The 19,000-nt window shown below is 46.2% G+C and overlaps 1 protein-coding gene across 1 annotated transcript in view; it reads right to left on the reverse strand.

The window, feature by feature from the left end:
• vps13d (vacuolar protein sorting 13 homolog D) overlaps positions 1-19,000 on the reverse strand; it is a 62,648-nt gene that overhangs the window by 24,995 nt on the left and 18,653 nt on the right. Inside the window, 20 exon segments of the mRNA XM_069688014.1 lie at positions 19-144; positions 228-368; positions 1,033-1,122; positions 1,248-1,448; positions 1,992-2,066; positions 4,861-5,041; positions 5,639-5,794; positions 6,962-7,095; positions 7,498-7,796; positions 9,350-9,580; positions 9,681-9,796; positions 10,210-10,381; positions 10,638-10,848; positions 11,025-11,160; positions 14,478-14,702; positions 16,705-16,885; positions 16,974-17,100; positions 17,176-17,266; positions 17,368-17,705; positions 17,708-18,419. Coding sequence (XP_069544115.1) covers positions 19-144; positions 228-368; positions 1,033-1,122; positions 1,248-1,448; positions 1,992-2,066; positions 4,861-5,041; positions 5,639-5,794; positions 6,962-7,095; positions 7,498-7,796; positions 9,350-9,580; positions 9,681-9,796; positions 10,210-10,381; positions 10,638-10,848; positions 11,025-11,160; positions 14,478-14,702; positions 16,705-16,885; positions 16,974-17,100; positions 17,176-17,266; positions 17,368-17,705; positions 17,708-18,419 — 3,943 coding nt within the window.

The following is a 19,000-nucleotide window of genomic DNA, read 5'->3' on the forward strand; positions in this document are numbered from 1 at the left end:
ATCAGTGTGTGGACTCACTCTGACTGAAGGTAGGGGGGTCCACGGAGGATCCGATCCAGGACAGGTGAGGTGAGGACTGAGCCGTCTGGTCCTCCTCCTTACAGTAGTCAGCGATCCAGGAACTCTTGGTGGTGTTGTACTGTTCTGTAGGAGCCGGGTCGTGTTCATGATTAAAGAAGTGGTTCTGACTGGTCCAACTGAACCTGTTCACGTCCTCCCCTACTCACCCAGCAGGACCGAGGTGATGTTCAGGTCCAGTCTCTGCTTCGCTCGAACCGCCATCTTCAGACGAGGAGGGTGGAGACGACCTGCAGCCTGCTGCTGCCACGACAGGAAGCAGGTCCACGGCTCGATGACGGGCTCCCAGCCTGCAGAACCAGGACACGGGTCAGAGTGAGTGTGTGTGTGAGTGTGTGACAGAGAGACAGATAGACAGACAGACAGACAGACAGAGAGAGACGGAGAGACAGACAGACAGACAAAGACAGACAGAGAGAGACAGAGAGACAGACAAAGACAGACAGTGTGAGGGACAGACAGACAGACAGACAGACAGACAGAAACAGAGCGAAAGACAGAGAGAGAGAAACAGACAGACAGAGAGAGAGGCAGAGACAGACAGAGACAGACAAACAGACAGAGACAGATAGACAGGCAGACAGAGAAAGACAGAGAGAGACAAACAGACAGACAGAGAGAGACAGATAGACAGAGACAGACAGACAGAGAGACAGACAGACAGAGGCAGAGACAGACAGACAGACAGACAGACAGACAAAAAGAAACAGAGACAGACAGAGATACAGAGAGACAGAAAGACAGAGAGAGACAGACAGAGACAAACAGACAGAGACAGAGACAGAAAGACAGAGAGAGACAGACAGACAGAGACAAACAGACAGAGACAGCCAGATAGAGACAGACAGAGAGACGGAGACACAACTAGAGAGACAGCCAGACAGAGACAAACAGACAGCCAGACAGAGACAAACAGACAGAGACAGACAGACAGAGAGACAGACATGTGCCCACCTGACAGCTCTCTGTTGTAATAGTCTCCTGATAGAGTGAAGCTGGTGTTTCCTTCCTGAGTCGATCCGATGCGCTGCAGAACATAAAGTCCTGAAACAAAGAACACACACATCACTCGCTGCTGAACTCTGGTACCAAGACAGGACAAAGGGACAGGACAGAGGGACAGTACAGAGGGACAGGACAGTGGGACAGGACAGAGGGAGGAGTCTTACTGGAGAAGGTGATCTCTGCCAGCGGGATGTCACAGTCCAGACAGTCATCGATGAAACAGATGCAGACGCTGTCGGCCTTTAGCTCCACCCCCGACAGAGGGGCTGAGTGGCTGGTGCTGCCCGAGTCCGCTCTGGTTCTGGAACGACCCGCCATGTTGTCAGCGTTCTCCAGCAGCCAGGTGGCCGCCTGGTCCAGCTGACCTGAGACACATAGGGTCCGTCTTTTACACAGGTGTCCAGGAAGTTACCTGTACCTCACAACATGCTGCCGGCACTCTGCTGCCACCACCAGGGGGCGTCAGACAGAGAGGCTGCAGGGGGAGGAGCCTCTGAACAGGTGTCCAGCAGGTCTCTACAGGTTCATTCCTCACCTGTCCAGGGATGTCTCTCTCCTCTACTGCTTCCGTGCAGCACCTCGTGCACCAGGTGAGCTTCCTGTGTGATGAGGAGGAGGAGCCTAACTTCTTCACTACTTCCTCAACTTCAGAGAGAAGAACAACCTTTTCCTGAACACACCTGACACTAATGACTCTTCTTCTCCTGGTTTAATGACTGTAGACAAACAGCTTCCAGCAGTAGGAACACTTCACCAACCAGGAAGTGAGACGAGACAACGATGATTTGTGAGTGTAATATTAGCAAGTGACATGTGATGAAATGTCTCACAGGGATCAATAAAACATGTTACAGTGAGTTCTACTTCCTGGCTCCAAGGTGAGGAGGACAGTGGGCGGGGTCTCTCACCTTTACAGTGCATCAGGGCTCTCTTACAGTCCTCCTTTCTGAAACCCAGGTCCTGTAGATGAGTCAGCTGACCCTCTGTGGAGACATCACATGACCTCATGAGGAGCTCTATTAAGTACTTTTTATACATCTGCTTGAACATCATCATCATGAAGTAGATAAAAATCCTCTGCTGAGATCACCATGGCAACTGTTGGTCATCCCGATCATCAGGAGGAGAGTCCGACTGGGTCGGTGCAGTCCAAACTTACCTTCTCCATCCTGATGACAACCAGCAGCTGTTTCTGTGACTCCTCCCACTATACACCGACATGGTGTGAAGCTCTGCGAGATCTTTAATATATCTGGATCTGGAGTCCTATTTAGAGATTCTAACTTTTAGACTCATGAGATTGAAGAAGGACAGAAACCTTCTCTCAATGAGGGGATGGGGTACACCCTGTTGCTAGGAGACATCATTTTAAAAGATGTGACTGGCTGATTAGAAGCTAATTAAAACATAAATAAATACAAATACTAATTAGTCATGTTTTAAATCTGAATATAAAGAGTTTGTATCACCATCACCAGTAATGCAGAAGCGGTTTATCACCATGAATATAAAGAGCGGTTTATCACCAGTGTAAGAAGCGGTTTATCACCAGTGTAAGAAGCGGTTTATCACCAGTGTAAGAAGCGGTTTATCACCAGTGTAAGAAGCGGTTTATCACCAGTGTAAGAAGCGGTTTATCACCAGTGTAAGAAGCGGTTTATCACCAGTAATAAGAAGCGGTTTATCACCAGTGTAAGAAGCGGTTTATCACCAGTAATAAGAAGCGGTTTATCACCAGTGTAAGAAGCGGTTTATCACCAGTAATAAGAAGCGGTTTATCACCAGTGTAAGAAGCGGTTTATCACCAGTAATAAGAAGCGGTTTATCACCAGTGTAAGAAGCGGTTTATCACCAGTAATAAGAAGCGGTTTATCACCAGTGTAAGAAGCGGTTTATCACCAGTAATAAGAAGCGGTTTATCACCAGTAATAAGAAGCGGTTTATCACCAGTGTAAGAAACGGTTTATCACCAGTGTTTATAGGGGTTTATCACCAGTAATAAGAAGCGGTTTATCACCAGTGTAAGAAGATGTTTATCACCAGTGTAAGAAGGGGTTTATCACCAGTCACCAGTAATAAGAAGCGGTTTATCACCAGTGTAAGAAGCGGTTTATCACCAGTGTAAGAAGCGGTTTATCACCAGTAATAAGAAGCGGTTTATCACCAGTGTAAGAAGCGGTTTATCACCAGTAATAAGAAGCGGTTTATCACCAGTGTAAGAAGCGGTTTATCACCAGTAATAAGAAGCGGTTTATCACCAGTGTAAGAAGCGGTTTATCACCAGTAATAAGAAGCGGTTTATCACCAGTGTAAGAAGCGGTTTATCACCAGTAATAAGAAGTGGTTTATCACCAGTGTAAGAAGCGGTTTATCACCAGTGTATGAAGCGGTTTATCACCAGTAATAAGAAGTGGTTTATCACCAGTGTAAGAAGCGGTTTATTACCAGTGTAAGAAGATGTTTATCACCAGTGTAAGAAGGGGTTTATCACCAGTGTAAGAAGGGGTTTATCACCAGTGTAAGATGATGTTTATCACCAGTGTAAGATGTTTATCACCAGTGTAAGAAGATGTTTATCACCAGTGTAAGATGTTTATCACCAGTGTAAGATGATGTTTATCACCAGTGTAAGATGATGTTTATCACCAGTGTAAGAAGATGTTTATCACCAGTGTAAGATGATGTTTATCACCAGTGTAAGAAGATGTTTATCACCAGTGTAAGAAGTGGTTTATCACCAGTGTAAGAAGAGGTTTATCACCAGTGTAAGAAAGGGTTTATCACCAGTGTAAGAAGGGGTTTATCACCAGTGTAAGAAGATGTTTATCACCAGTGTAAGAAGCGGTTTATCACCAGTGTAAGAAGATGTTTATCACCAGTGTAAGAAGCGGTTTATCACCAGTGTAAGAAGATGTTTATCACCAGTGTAAGAAGCGGTTTAACACCAGTGTAAGAAGATGTTTATCACCAGTGTAAGAAGATGTTTATCACCAGTGTAAGATGATGTTTATCACCAGTGTAAGATGATGTTTATCACCAGTGTAAGAAGATGTTTATCACCAGTGTAAGATGATGTTTATCACCAGTGTAAGAAGATGTTTATCACCAGTGTAAGAAGTGGTTTATCACCAGTGTAAGAAGAGGTTTATCACCAGTGTAAGAAAGGGTTTATCACCAGTGTAAGAAGGGGTTTATCACCAGTGTAAGAAGATGTTTATCACCAGTGTAAGAAGCGGTTTATCACCAGTGTAAGAAGATGTTTATCACCAGTGTAAGAAGCGGTTTATCACCAGTGTAAGAAGATGTTTATCACCAGTGTAAGAAGCGGTTTAACACCAGTGTAAGAAGATGTTTATCACCAGTGTAAGAAGATGTTCATCACCAGTGTCAGAAGATGTGTATCACCAGTGTAAGAAGGGGTTTATCACCAGTGTAAGAAGGGGTTTATCACCAGTGTAAGAAGCGGTTTATCACCAGTGTAAGAATGGGTTTATCACCAGTGTAAAAAGATATTTATCACCAGTGTAAGAAGTGGTTTATCACCAGTGTAAGAAGCGGTTTATCACCAGTGTAAGAAGATGTTTATCACCAGTGTAAGAAGGGGTTTATCACCAGTGTAAGAAGCGGTTTATCACCAGTGTAATAAGGGGTTTATCACCAGTGTGTCATCAGTGTAAATAAAGAATGAACTCAATGACATTTCATAAACACTGATACTAACAAACAGATTTAAATGGAAGAGTTTAGTCCTTCAACATCACTCAGGTCTTTACTCACCGATGAGGGCCTCTGTCTTCTGCCTGAAGCTGTCTTTGGGAGGAACGTCTGTGGTGGGTGGGGGGGTTGTGGCAGAGGGGGGGGGGCGGTGAGAGCTGGCAGTAGGAACAGACTTGGTGATTGCCAGGAAGAGCTGGATGTCGTTGTAGGACAGACGGATGTCGAGAGCAGGAAACTGAATCTGTTAAAGAATCACATCCAGTCAAAGAGCCATCATCAGTTCATGGAGTCTCACCAGCAGTAAATAATGAGGGTCATCATATCACAGGATGACATCACAGGATCCCATCACATGACATCACATGATGACATCACATGATCATATCACGACATCACACGACATCACATGATGACATCACATGATCATATCACGACATCACATGATGACATCACATGATCATATCACATGACATCACACGATGACATCACATGATGACATCACATGATCATATCACACAATGACGTCACAGGATCATATCACATGATGACATCCCTATATCATATCACATGATGACATCACAGGATAAAATCACAGGATCATATCACATGATGACATCACAGGACCATATCACATGATCAAACACATGATCACATCACATGATGACATCACAGGATCACATCAAGAGGACATCATGGGATCATCTGACATGACATCACAGGATCATATCACATGATGACATCAGTTTTTACACCAGATAGTGCTAACCGCAGTGCTAACCACTGCACCCCCACAGTAACACGTTGCTTGTTTCCTGTTAGCTTGTTGCTAACTCCTGACCTCCAGCAGCGGGGGGATGTCCTCCACGTTGAAGGCATCCAGCAGACCTGAGCTGCTCTGGTACGTGGGGCTCCCACACAGCTCCACCTGAATATTGACCGGGTCGATGATGGACAGTGCCGTCTCCTGCTCACTGCCCAGCCGACAGGAGAACACCTGGAGGGGACAGGTAGGTCAGTAAAGCACTAACAGAAGAACACCTGGAGGAAGGAGGAGGATGGTAGTAGATAAAGGAGCAGTGCTAGTAGATAGAGGAGTAGTGGTAGTAGGTATAGGAGCAGTGGTAGTAGATAGAGGAGTACTGGTAGTTAACAATAATATTGCTGTCAGTTAGAGTACAGGTAGGTACTGCAGTGACAACAGCAGTAGAAGGACATCAGTACAGCATATTAATAACAGTCTCTTCATAATATAATAATCTGCACCCCCAGTCATGTCATTAGTATATAAACGTGTCATCAGTATATAAATGGTCAATTCAATATATAAACAGTCATCAGTATGTAAATGGTGTCACTATATATATAAAAGGTGTCATCAGTATATAAAAAAGTCATCAGCATATAAACAGTGTCGTCAGCATATAAACGGTCATCAGTGTATATACGCATCATCAGTATATATACCGTGTCATCAGTATATAAACATGTCATCAGTATATAAAAGTGTCATCAGTATATAAATGTGTCATCAATATATAAAAAGTCATCAGTATATAAACGTGTCATCAGTATATAAAGTCATCAGCATATAAACGGTGTCATCAGTATATAAACAGTGTTATCAGTATATAAACAGTCATCGGCATATAAACAGTCTTCAGCATATAAAGGGTGTCATCAGTATATAAACGGTGTCCTCAGTATATAAATGGTGTCATCAGTATATAAACGGTGTCATCAGTATATAAACGTGTCATCAGTATATAAACGGTGTCATCAGTATATAAACGTGTCATCAGTATATAAACGGTGTCATCAGTATATAAAAAGTAATCAGTATATAAACGTGTCATCAGCATATAAATGGTGTCATCAGTATATAAACAATCATCAGTATATAAACGGTGTCATCAGTATATAAACAGTCATCAGTAGATAAACGTGTCATCAGCATATAAACGGTGTCATCAGTATATAAATGTGTCATCAGTATATAAAAAGTCATCAGTATATAAACGTGTCATCAGTATATAAACAGTGTCATCAGTATATAAACAGTCTTCAGCATATAAAGGGTGTCATCAGTATATAAACGGTGTCCTCAATATATAAATGGTGTCACCAGTATATAAAAGGTGACAGTGAGAGTGGGAGGAGTCACCTCGATCCCTGCCAGACTGCCAGAGAAGGGTCGGTCCAGCAGACGGGGTTTGTAGGTGAGGACGGTGGTTCCTTTCAGGATGATGGCGTTGGTATCCAGACAGGATGAGTCCTCCACCACCACAAACTCTGTACCTGAAAACCAAACAACCATTAAAAGATTAACTTACCAAGATACTCAGACAGATTTTCCATTCTGGGATTCAAACCAAGAACCATGTGTCCTCCACACTGATACATCCTTTTGAACAGGACCGGTGTCATTTTAAATCCAGCAGGAGAAAACATTGAATTTGGTCACATTACAGTTCATGTTCAAAAGAAGTAAACCTGCAGTGGACAACCTGCTCTACCATGTGATCCGTCCAACATGTCCCACAGTGTGGTTGCTAAGGAGGTGTAGTGTTGCTAGGGGGATGACAGGTGGGTCTTCTGAGGTATTAACATTATCGTGTATGTTTGTATTTATGTATCTATATCTATGTTTACATCCAGAACCACAGAGTGTTTCATCCTCCCTGATCTTCTGGGTCTCACCTGTGACGTTAATCTTGACCTCCAGGCAGTGGTCCTGGATCACCGGTACCGTAGACCTCTTGGTGACCACCCCACTCTTCACTGTCTTTGGCATGACGGCCCCGGTGATGTTAGCTATGGTACCGGTGCTGGAGTCTGTGCTGGTGCTACTGGGCCAGCGCTGACGGGGCTTGGTACCACTGGAAGGCCTCTCAGGTGGAACCCGCAGGAAGTCCCGGACCAGCTGGAGCCAGTCGAAGATGAGGAAGACCCTGAGGTTGTTGAGGACAACCGTGAAGCAGGAGGAGTCCCGAGTGGATCTGTGGAAGGGAGGAATAGAACTCATGGAACCAACTCTCTAAAACTTCTGTTGTTCCTACGTCTGGACTTTCTCCCTGGTTCTGAAAGTCATTCTTGACCTTCTCACTGGTTCTGACGGTTGTTCTGCACCTTCTCCCTGGTTCTGACGGTTGTTCTGCACCTTCTCCCTGGTACTGATGGTTGTTCTGCACCTTCTCCCTGGTACTGACGGTTGTTCTGCACCTTCTCCCTGGTTCTGACTGTTTATGGACCTTCTCCCTGGTTCTGACGGTTGTTCTGGAATTTCTCCCTGGTTCTGACAGTGTTTCTGCACCTTATCTCTGGTTCTCCCTGGTTCTAAAGGTTGTCCTGGACCATTTGGTGGTTGTGAAGGCTGTTCTGGACCTTCCCCTGGTTCTAAAGGTTGTTCTGGACCTTGTGCTGGTTTTAAAGGTTGTTCTGGACCATCTCACTGGTTCTAAAGGTTGTTCTGGACCATCTCCTGGTTCTGAAGGTTGTTCTGCACCTTCTCCTGGTTTTAAAGGTTGTTCTGGACCATCTCCTGGTTTTAAAGGTTGTTCTGGACCATCTCCCTGGTTCTACAAGTTGTTGTGGACCATCTCTCTGGTTCTAAAGGTTGTTCTGGACCATTTCCCTGGTTCTAAAGGTTATTGTGCACCATCTCCCTGGTTCTAAAGGTTGTTCTGGACCATCTCCCTGGTTCTGAAGGTTGTTCTGGAATTTCTCCTGGTTCTGAATGTTGTTCTAGACCTTCTCCTGGTTCTGACGGTTGTTCTGCACCTTCTCCTGGTTCTAAAGGTTGTTCTGGACCATCTCCTACTTTTAAAGGTTGTTGTGGACCATCTCCCTGGTTCTAAAGGTTGTTCTGGACCATCTCCCTGCTTCCGAAGGTTGTTCTGGATCCATCTCCCTGGTTCTAAAGGTTGTTCTGGAACATCTTCCTGGTTCTGACGGTTGTTCTGGACCATCTTCCTGGTTCTGAAGGTTGTTCTGCACCTTCTCCCTGATTCTGAAGGTTGTTCTGGAATTTCTCCTGGTTCTGAAGATTGTTCTGGACATTCTCCTGGTTCTGAAGGTTGTTCTGCACCTTCTCCTGGTTCTAAAGGTTGTTCTGGACCATCTCCCTGGTTCCGAAGGTTGTTCTGGATCCATCTCCCTGGTTCTAAAGGTTGTTCTGGACCATCTCCCTGGTTCTGAAGGTTGTTCTGGACCATCTCCCTGGTTCCGAAGGTTGTTCTGGACCTTCTCCTGGTTCTAAAGGTTGTTCTGGACCATCTCCCTGGTTCTGAAGGTTGTTCTGGACCATCTCCCTGGTTCTGAAGGTTGTTCTGCACCTTCTCCTGGTTCTAAAGGTTGTTCTGGACCTTCTCCTGGTTTTAAAGGTTGTTCTGGACCATCTCCCTGGTTCTAAAAGTTGTTGTGGACCATCTCTCTGGTTCTAAAGGTTGTTGTGCACCATCTCCCTGGTTCTAAAGGTTGTTCTGGACCATCTCCCTGGTTCTGAAGGTTGTTCTGGACCATCTCCCTGGTTCTGAAGGTCTCCCAGTCTTACCTGTAGTGCAGCTCCAGCTGCAGAGAGGCCCGGTTGGAGCCGGTTTTGGAGGGCTGCAGGATGCAGTCGAACACGTTGCACCGCGCTCCACCAGCTGTTCTGGTCTTCTTCATCTTCTTCCTCCCACTGGACCGGGTGTCGTGCGCCAGCAGGGAGTGAGACACCAGGTTGATGGACTTGGACCCGTTGGAGAAACTCTCAAAGAGCAGCTTGGACTTCATGAAGTCAAACCTGAGAGACAAGTAAAGATGAAACGTCCTGTGTTGCCTTCACTGTGGACATGGTTTTGAGCCGATCTTCCTGGTTCTGGAAGGAGTAAGACGAGTCTCACCGTGCTAACGACTGTTTGTCCTCGGAGGGTTTGGAGCTGTCCAGGAGCTCCAGACTGACGTCCATCATGTCCACCAGGAAGGACAACGTGGTGTAGACGTCTCCACTCAGCACGGTCTGCAGAGACATCTGAGACTGAACACCACGAACACACTGATCACACACGTTTTAAACATGACAAATACATGATGTCTGTTCATCACTGCAGTAACATGTGTCCAATAGCTGGGATCACAACCCTCTCCTCCCCCCCCGCTCTGCATGCACATGAACATACATCACGTAACGGAGAGAATCAGAGCAGCTCTCAGAGGAACCGTGACTCCTTCCACATGTATGTTTGTACCATGTGGAGACAGAAGATCAACTGTTGCTCTTCTTTCAGTTTGACCTTCAAATACAGGAAAGGTTCAACTTACTTTTAAAACCTGCTCTGTGGAACAGAACTTTCCGGTTTGTAATTCACCACCTGAACTGTCAGACTGGACCGGATCACCCAGGACGCGTTAATATCACCATGCGTGTCTTACATATGTGCTGGGGTCCTGCAGGCTGTAGGGTCTCAGGAACTCCTCCACGGGTTCTCCCAGGTTGTTCTCCAGCAGCCCTCGGATCAGCTGGTAGTGCTCCACGTCCAGAGAGCAGTGTACCGACGACAGGCTGCCATGGACGGACATGTCCGGCACCGCGTGGCTCAGCTCCCTGAGGGCACAGAGGCAGCTATTAGTACAGTTAAGATATAAAGACACAGTCACACCTTCTGTCTGCACACATAAAACTCTCCATAAACATCCTCATTATTGATATTTATGAGGTTAAAACAAAGCAGAACATGAATTATTCTGATGTAAAGGTTTAATAAAACGAGCTGAAGTGCTGCTTCATGTTTCCTGTTGAGTGCTGCTGATGTTAGACGGTCAGCAGAACCAGATCCTGACAGATAGATCAGAAGCAGTACTTGTCCAGGTTGCGCTCCACTTTGAGCTTGAGGCGGCAGCAGTCCTTCAGCAGGTTGTCTCCGGTGCGGCGGACAGAGTAGGAGGGGAACAGCAGGTCTGATGAATCAGCAGGTTTACTGTCCCACGGCTGACAGGGAAGACGCTCCGCAGCGAAGATGTCCACCTCCTGCAGGTCTAAGGCCATGCAGTCCAGCAGGCACACATGGTCCTCTGAGGGGAGAGAGCAGATTCTGTTTAACTGGAGCACACAGGACAGAATGGAAGGTTCTGGTTCTGTGGACCCGAAAGACTCAGTCCAGGTTTATGTGGATCTTTCAGTGCAGAGAGATGAACTTCAGGTGTCATTATGACTGAGGTGAACATTTTCTCCTGTCAGCGGTGCTCACCTGAGCTGTGAGGGTCCTCCTCGGCGCTCCTCCCTGAGGGAGGCTGCGGCCGGCTGAGGGTGAAGCCTGAGGATGAGGAGGAGGAGGAGGGCTGCTCCCCCTCACTGCTCCTCCCTGCTGCAGTCCGGACCCGCTCCTGTTCAGAGAGAGGAGACGTACAGGAAACACGTGATCAATAACAGAAAGTCTAGTAGAGATGTGATCAATACTTTCACACAACAGCTGATTATTATCAAAAATCACTAAATAAACAATATATTATAATATAGGAGGCTCTGATGTGGTTTAATATCTGCTGGTGTTATATTTAAATATAAATATATAGGTCTACATTAAATGTAAATATATAGGTCTACATTGAATATAAATATAGAGGCCTACATTAAATATAAATATATAGGTCTACATTCAATATAAATTATAGGTCTACATTGAATGCAATTATATAGGTATACATTAAATATAAATATATAGGTCTACATAAAATATAAATATATAGGTCTACATTAAATGTAAATATATAGGTCTACATTCAATATAAATTATAGGTCTACATTCAATATAAATATATAGGTATACATTACATATAAATTATAGGTCTACAGTAAATACAAATATATAGATATACATTAAATATTAATATGTAGGTCTACATTAAATATAAATATATAGGTCTACATTAAATAGAAATTATAGGTCTACATTAAATACAATTATATAGGTCTACATTAAATATAAATATATAGGTCTACATAAAATATAAATATATAGGTCTACATAAAATATAAATTATAGGTCTACATTAAATATAAATTATAGGTCTACATTAAATATAAATATATAGGTCTACATTAAATATAAGTTATAGGTCTACATTAAATATAAATGTCTACTTTAAATATAAATACACTGCTGCAAAAAATAAAGGGAACACTTAAACAACTCAATGTAACTCCAATCAATCCCACTTCTGTGAAATCAACCTGTCCAGTTAGGATCAACACTGATTATGGATCAGTTTCACCTGCTGTTGTACAAGTGGAACAGACAACAGGTGGAAATGAGGCAATTATCAAGACAGTCGGAGATACCAGGAGACGTGGAGGGGGCCGTAGGAGGACAACAACCCGGCAGCGGGACCGCTATCTGCTCCTTTGTGCAAGGAGGAGCAGGAGGAGCGCTGCCAGAGCTCTACAAAATGACCTCCAGCAGGCCACTAATGTGCATGTTTCTGCTCAAACTGTCAGAAACAGACTCCATGAGGGCGGTACGAGGGCCCGACGTCCACAAGTGGGGTCTGTGCTCACAGCCCGACACCGTGCGGGGCGATCGGACTTTGCCGGAGAACACCAAGATCGGCAGCTTCTCCGTCGGCGCCCTGTGGTCTTCACGGATGAGAGCAGGTTCACACTGAGCACATGTGACAGACGTGACGGAGTCTGGAGACGCAGTGGAGAACGTTCTGCTGCCTGCAACATCCTCCAGCGTGACCGGTTCGGCGGCGGGTCAGCGACGGTCTGGGGAGGCGTTTCTTCGGAGGGCAGCGCAGCCCTCCGTGTGCTAGCCAGAGGTACCCTGACTGCCATTGGGTCCCGGGATGAGATCCTCAGACCCGTTGAAGACCATCTGCTGGTGCAGCGGGTCCCGGGTTCTTCTGATGCAGGACAATGCTCGGCCTCGTGTGGCTGGAGTGTGTCAGCAGTTCCTGCACGATGAAGGCGTCGATGCTACGGACCGGCCCGCCCGTTCCCCAGACCTGAATCCAGTCCAGCACATCCGGGACATCGCGTCTCGTTCCGTCCGCCGACGCCACGTCCATCGCAGACTGTCCGGGAGTGGACCGATGCTTTAATCCAGGTCTGGGAGGAGATCCCTCAGGAGAACATCCGTGGTCTCATCAGGAGCATGCCCAGGCGTTGTAAGGAGTGATACAGGCACGTGGAGGACACACACACTACTGAGACTCATTTGGACTTGTCTTCAGGAATCTCCACAGAAGTTGGTTAACCCTGATCTGATTTTTCCACTTTTATTTTGAGTATGATTCTGAATCCAGACCTCCATGGATAATGATTCTGATTTCCATTGATCATTCTTATGTTATTTTGTTCTCAACACATTCCACTATGTGATGAATCAAGATTTGAACTGGAATATTTCATTCATTGAGATCTAGGATGTGTTGTTTAAGTGTTCCCTTTATTTTTTGAGCAGTGTATATAGGTCTACATTAAATATAAATATATAGGTCTACTTTAAATATATAGGTCTACTTTAAATGTATAGGTCTACATTAAATAAAAATATGTAGGTCTACTTTAAATATAAATATATAGGTATACATTAAATATAAATATATAGGTCTACATTAAATAAAATATATAGGTCTACATTAAATACAAATATATAGGTCTGGAGAGGCAGGAGAGTTGGTCATCACATGCAGCACATGTTCATCCATGACATCATCACACAGTGTCACTGCAACCACTGCACTGCAGGAGACATGGTTTAAAACAGGACCAGAGACAGTCTGGATGTAATTTCAGTTCTCTGAGGACCAGAACCGCCCTCTAACAGATCTCACTGTCCAATCAGAGAGCAGCATCCTGACGGCATCACTGGACCGTCCATCCTCTGAGGTAACACAGACCTCTTGAACCCGTGACCTCACTAACGTGTGTCGGGGATGGAGGCTGATGAACCAGCAGTGGAGTCTGTTAGTGGGCGGAACTTGTTTTAATAGATGAACCGCGTGTCCTCCAGCTGGGTGTAACCAGTTAGTTAAGGAGGATAATTGAAAAGTGAAACCATGGCAACCGTCTCCACCCCACAGCAGAAGCACACCGTCATACCTTGTAGTGGGAGGAGTCCTTGTATGAGTTAGCATGCAGAATAAAATTCTTCACAGAAAAAATGAAGTTCTGTAACTGTTGTTCTATAAAAATAATTTACAGAGAAATTACATCATGAATAAAGACAATTACTCCATCAGACTGAGTGACTGTAGCGACACCTGCTGGTTGGTTACACAGTGGAATGAGCTGAAGGTGTGTTTACATCCTGAACACCACGTGTCTTCTACACTCAGTATTTCAGTTTGTTCTCTGGACGTTTGAACCTTTGTGGACTGTTTACATCCACCTTTAAACTGTGACTGGGTTCATAACGAGTTGTGATGTCATGTGACTCTTTCTGTCCAAACATTACATTTAAAAACAGGCGGTTAGAGACAACGATGGTTATTTATGGGATCATATTTTAGAATAGTTCATCAGACTGTATTCACTCAGACATCAGAGTTAAGTTTCTCATCAGTTAATATATATATATGACCTTTATTTAACCAGGTAGAATCAATTGAGAACCAATTCTCATTTACAATGAATGCAGGTGAGTTAGTGAAGAAGGGGGCGGAGCTCTACATGACAGATGAACTGCAGGTGGACTCACCAGAGACGGGAAAAAGGCATGAGCCATGGTGAGTTTCTCTACCTTATCTCTCAGGGAGAAGGTCCCCGGAGCCCCTGCTGGCAGGAAGCGGTTCTGCACCCGGAGCTGACCCAGGTTGGCCACGATGACCTGGGAAGACCGGGAACTCTCCGGAACCAGAATCACCGGAGCACCGGCCTCAATGTCCAACAGGACCCGGGAGGACCGCTGAGGATGGTCCCTCACCTGGAGGAAGAGGAGAGAGGAGAAAGAAGAGGAAGAAGAGGAGGAGGAGGAAGAGGAGCAGAGAGGAAGAAGAGGAGGAGGAGAGAGGAAGAGGAGGAAGAAGAAGCGAGAGGAGGAAGAAGAGGAAGAGGAGGAGGAGGAGAGGAAGAGGAGAGAAAGAGGAGCAGAGAGGAGGAAGAGGAGGGGAGGAGAGAGGAAGAGGAGGCAAGAGGAGGAGGAGGAGAGAGGAGGAAGAAGAGGAAGAGGAAGAAGAGAGAGAAAGAGGAGTAGAGAGGAGGAAGAAGAGGAAGAGGAGGAGGAGCAGAGAGGAAGAGGAAGAAGGAGGAGAGAGGAAGAGGAGGAGGAGAGAGGAGGAGGAACAAGAGGAGGAGGAGAGAGGAGAGGAAGAAGGAGGAGATAGGAAGTAAAGGAGGAGGAGGAAATAGGAAAAGGGACATGAGAATGATGGACAGAAACAGAGTTGAGGAGGATGCATCTGAGAAATAAATGTTCTTGTGTTATCTGTCACTCAGCTTGCATTAATGATCGCGTATGTTATACAACCTCATCTACAAAACAGTAGTGACGTTGTGTAAAATGTGAATAAAAACAGAATGTGATGAAACTTTTTTGTTTTATAAAAAGATCTGCTCATTTTGAATCTGATGCAGCAACACGTCTCTATAAGTTGTTCCAGGATCATGTTCGCCACTGAGCTGCATCAACTCTTCTTTTAACAACACTCTGGAAACGTTGGGGAACTGAGGAGACCAGTTTCTGGAGTTTAGAAAGTGAAATGTGGTCCCATTCTGGCCTGATAGAGGATTTCAGCTGCTCAACAGTTCAGCGTCTCCTTTGTTGTATTGTTCATGTCCTGATGCTCCAGATGTTTTCAATGATTGACAGGTCTGGACTGCAGGAGGCCAGTTTATCAGCGGACTCTTCTACTAGAGAACCATGCTGTTGGAATATGTGCAGAATGTGGTTGGACGTTGTTCTGCTGAAATAAACAAGACCTTCCCTGAAAGAGACGTTGTCTGGATGGCAGCATATGTTGCTCCAAAACCTGAATATATCATTCAGCATTAATGCTTCCTTCCAGATGTTCAAGCTACCCATGCCATGTGCACTAATGCATCCTGTACCATCACAGATGCTGGCTTTACAACTGAGCTGATAACAAGTCCCTCTCCTCTTTAACCCGGAGGATGCAGCGTCCATGATTTCCAAACAGAATCTCAGATTGTGATCCATCAGACCTCAGGACAGTTGTCCACTTCACCTCAGTCCATCTTCAATGATCTCGGTCCAGAGAAGGCGGCGGTGTTTCTGGATCGTGTTTCTATCTGGTTTCTTCTTTGGAGAGTTTTAACCTGCATTTGTGGACGCAGCGATGAACTGTGTTCACAGACGATGGTTTTCACAAGTGTTCCTGAGCCCATGCAGTGATTTCCACTCAAGAATAGTGTGTTTTTAATGCAGTGCTGCCTGAGGGCCCGAAGATCACCACCATCCAATATTGGTTTCCAGCCTTGTCCCTTGTGTTCAGAGATTTCTCCAGATTCTCTGAATCTTTTAATGATATTATGAACCGTAGACGATGAAATCCACTAATTCTTTGGAATTTTACGTTGAGGAACATTATTCTCAGATTGTTGAACTATTTTCCAACACAGTCTTTCAGAGTGGTGAACCTCTCCCCATCTTCACTGCTGAGACTCTGCCTCTCTGAAATCATCTTTTACACCCAATCATGATCTGTTGCCATGGTAACCTCATTAGTTGTCAGATGTTCCAGCAGGTGTGTTTTATCTTTACACAACTTTTCCATCTTTTGTTGATGCTGTCACAAGTTTTTAGAAATGTGTTGCAGGCATCAAATTAAAAATGAGCAGATATTTTTATAAAACAATAAAATTCCTCCGTTTAAACATTTGATATGTTGTCTTTGGGCTTATGAGATTTGCAAATGTCCCTACTTTTTTGGAAATAGGGTTGTATGTCATAATAATAAACATCTTACAGCCTGTCCCTCCATGGCCGCCCTCTGCCTCCCCAGGACATCCTGTAGCTGGGTGAAGTGCTGGATGAAGGCCACCACCTCGGCCTGAAAGCGCTGCGTGTGGACGTACTGCACCGAGGCCATCTGCAGGGACACCTTGATGTCACAGTCCCGCTCCAGGTGAGGGTCGGGCTGGCCGTACCTGGGAGGACAGGAGGACACAGGTGAGCGAGACAGACCGGTCCCTGAAGTGGTCCACAGCTGTGCAGAGGAACAGAGTGTCTCCGTACCGCAGGATGTTGAAGATTAGAGCGTCTCCTCCCTGAGTGGTGAAGCGCTCTCTGTAGAGGTCACCGTGGGGGGTCAGGTCACTCAGGGACAGACTGCCCAGACTGCCCTGTAGGGACAGGTCTCCATCTGGAACAGAGACACGAGGACACATCAGTCCACCTGCAGCGGGGACAGGTTAATCTCTGAAGGTTTCATACTCACCCAACATCTCCAGGTGAGCGGACAGTTTGGACACACTGGCTCGGGCCAGCTCGTTGAGCTTCTTGTTCAGAACCAGAGACAAAGAATGGACCTGCAGACGAAGACATGTTGTCCTGCAGACGTCAGAGGACACACAGGATGTCCAACAGTTACAACAGTTTCCATCTAGAGGACATGCGTCATGTGACCTACCTTCAGGTCCACCCTGGTGTTGAAGGGCTTGAAGGTCTCGTCCTCGTCGATGTCCGTGTCATACAGAGGGTGTCCTGTAGGCTGCGGGGACACGGGGACCCTCACTGCGTGGTTGTTGGCGGTGGAGCCGATCCCAAAGAAGTCCAGGATTACCACCCAGGTCTGCAGCGTGATTAGGACGTCCAGACAGTTGAAGTCCACGTCCACACTGCGTCCCATGCTGCCGTAGCGGGTTCTGAACTCGGGGTGGTTCTGGTCCACCAGCAGCACGTTGATGTGAACCAACGAATCGTCGAAGTCGGGTGGGGGCTGAGGAGATGGGGTGTGGTGGGTGGGAGAGGGGGAGGGGTGCTGGGACAGTCCGGGTCCCTCTTGGACTTGCGGCTACTGGAGGACGGCGTGCTGGGATGGCGCTGGTACAGCTGGAAGACGTTCTGGGCCTCCTCCATGTGGGCCGGCAGCGAGCGCGGCATTTCGGGACACAGAGCGTTGGATGCCGAGGGACAGCTCTGGGACAGGTACTCCTTGGGACTGAAGTTGGAGGCCTTGGGGGCTCCTCGGGACACCATCAGGTGTTTGTACTTGGACTCGGGGTTCTGCTCCAGCAGGTCCTCCATCAGCAGGGAGCGCAGAGCCAGCTGCACCGCCAGCAGCTGGGGATGATCCTTTGTGAAGTCCCCCTCCAAGTCCTGGAAGCGCAGGCTGACTAAACCCTGCGAGCCCTGGGTCAGGTCGGCACTAAGCTGGACCTGCAGCTCCGCCACGTGGAGGGTGACCTTCAGCTGGGTGAAGGTCGTGGACGCCGAGGACGGCTTGTGGGACTGCAGCGGCAGAGGAGAGGACAGGGACGAGTGGGAGAAGCTGATGTGGGGGGGAGGGTCTCTGGCGAACAGGCCTCCCTGAGGGTCCGGGAACCGGTGAGGTCGGGTGGAGGAGGGGGTGGGTGGAGGGGGAGTGGGGGGCTGGCTGGGTGTGACGCGCTGCTCCTCGATCAGGGACAGGTTGTCCAACGTCTGGAGGACCTGCTCGTACACGGGCTTACAGAGGAACACCTGTACCAGACAGAACATGAGTCAGCATTTAAAGTTTGATACTCACACCACGAGTCAGCATTTAAAGTCTGACATTCCCACCATGAGTCAGCATTTAAAGTCCGATAATCACACCATGAGTCAGCATTTAAAGTCTGATACTCACATCATGAGTCAGCATTTAAAGTGCCATAGTCACCATGAGTCAGCATTTAAAGTATGATACTCACACGAGTTAGCATTTAAAGTCTGATATTCACACCATGAGTCAGCATTTAAAGTCCAATAATCACACCATGAGTCAGCATTTAAAGTCTGCTACTCACATCATGAGTCAGCATTTAAAGTGCCATAGTCACCATGAGTCAGCATTTAAAGTCTGATACTCACACGAGTTAGCATTTAAAGTCTGATATTCACACCATGAGTCAGCATTTAAAGTGCCAGCCACCACGAGTCAGCATTTAAAGTCTGATATTCACACCATGAGTCAGCATTTAAAGTCTGATACTCACAACATGAGTCAGCATTTAAAGTCTGATACTCACATCATGAGTCAGCATTTAAAGTGCCATAATCACCACGAGTCAGCATTGAAAGTG

This window comes from Brachyistius frenatus, unplaced genomic scaffold (assembly GCF_029030835.1).
Source record: "Brachyistius frenatus isolate BFR_SWC_R1_liver_20210118 unplaced genomic scaffold, ASM2903083v1 Contig_514, whole genome shotgun sequence".
NCBI classification, from domain to species: Eukaryota; Metazoa; Chordata; class Actinopteri; family Embiotocidae; genus Brachyistius; species Brachyistius frenatus.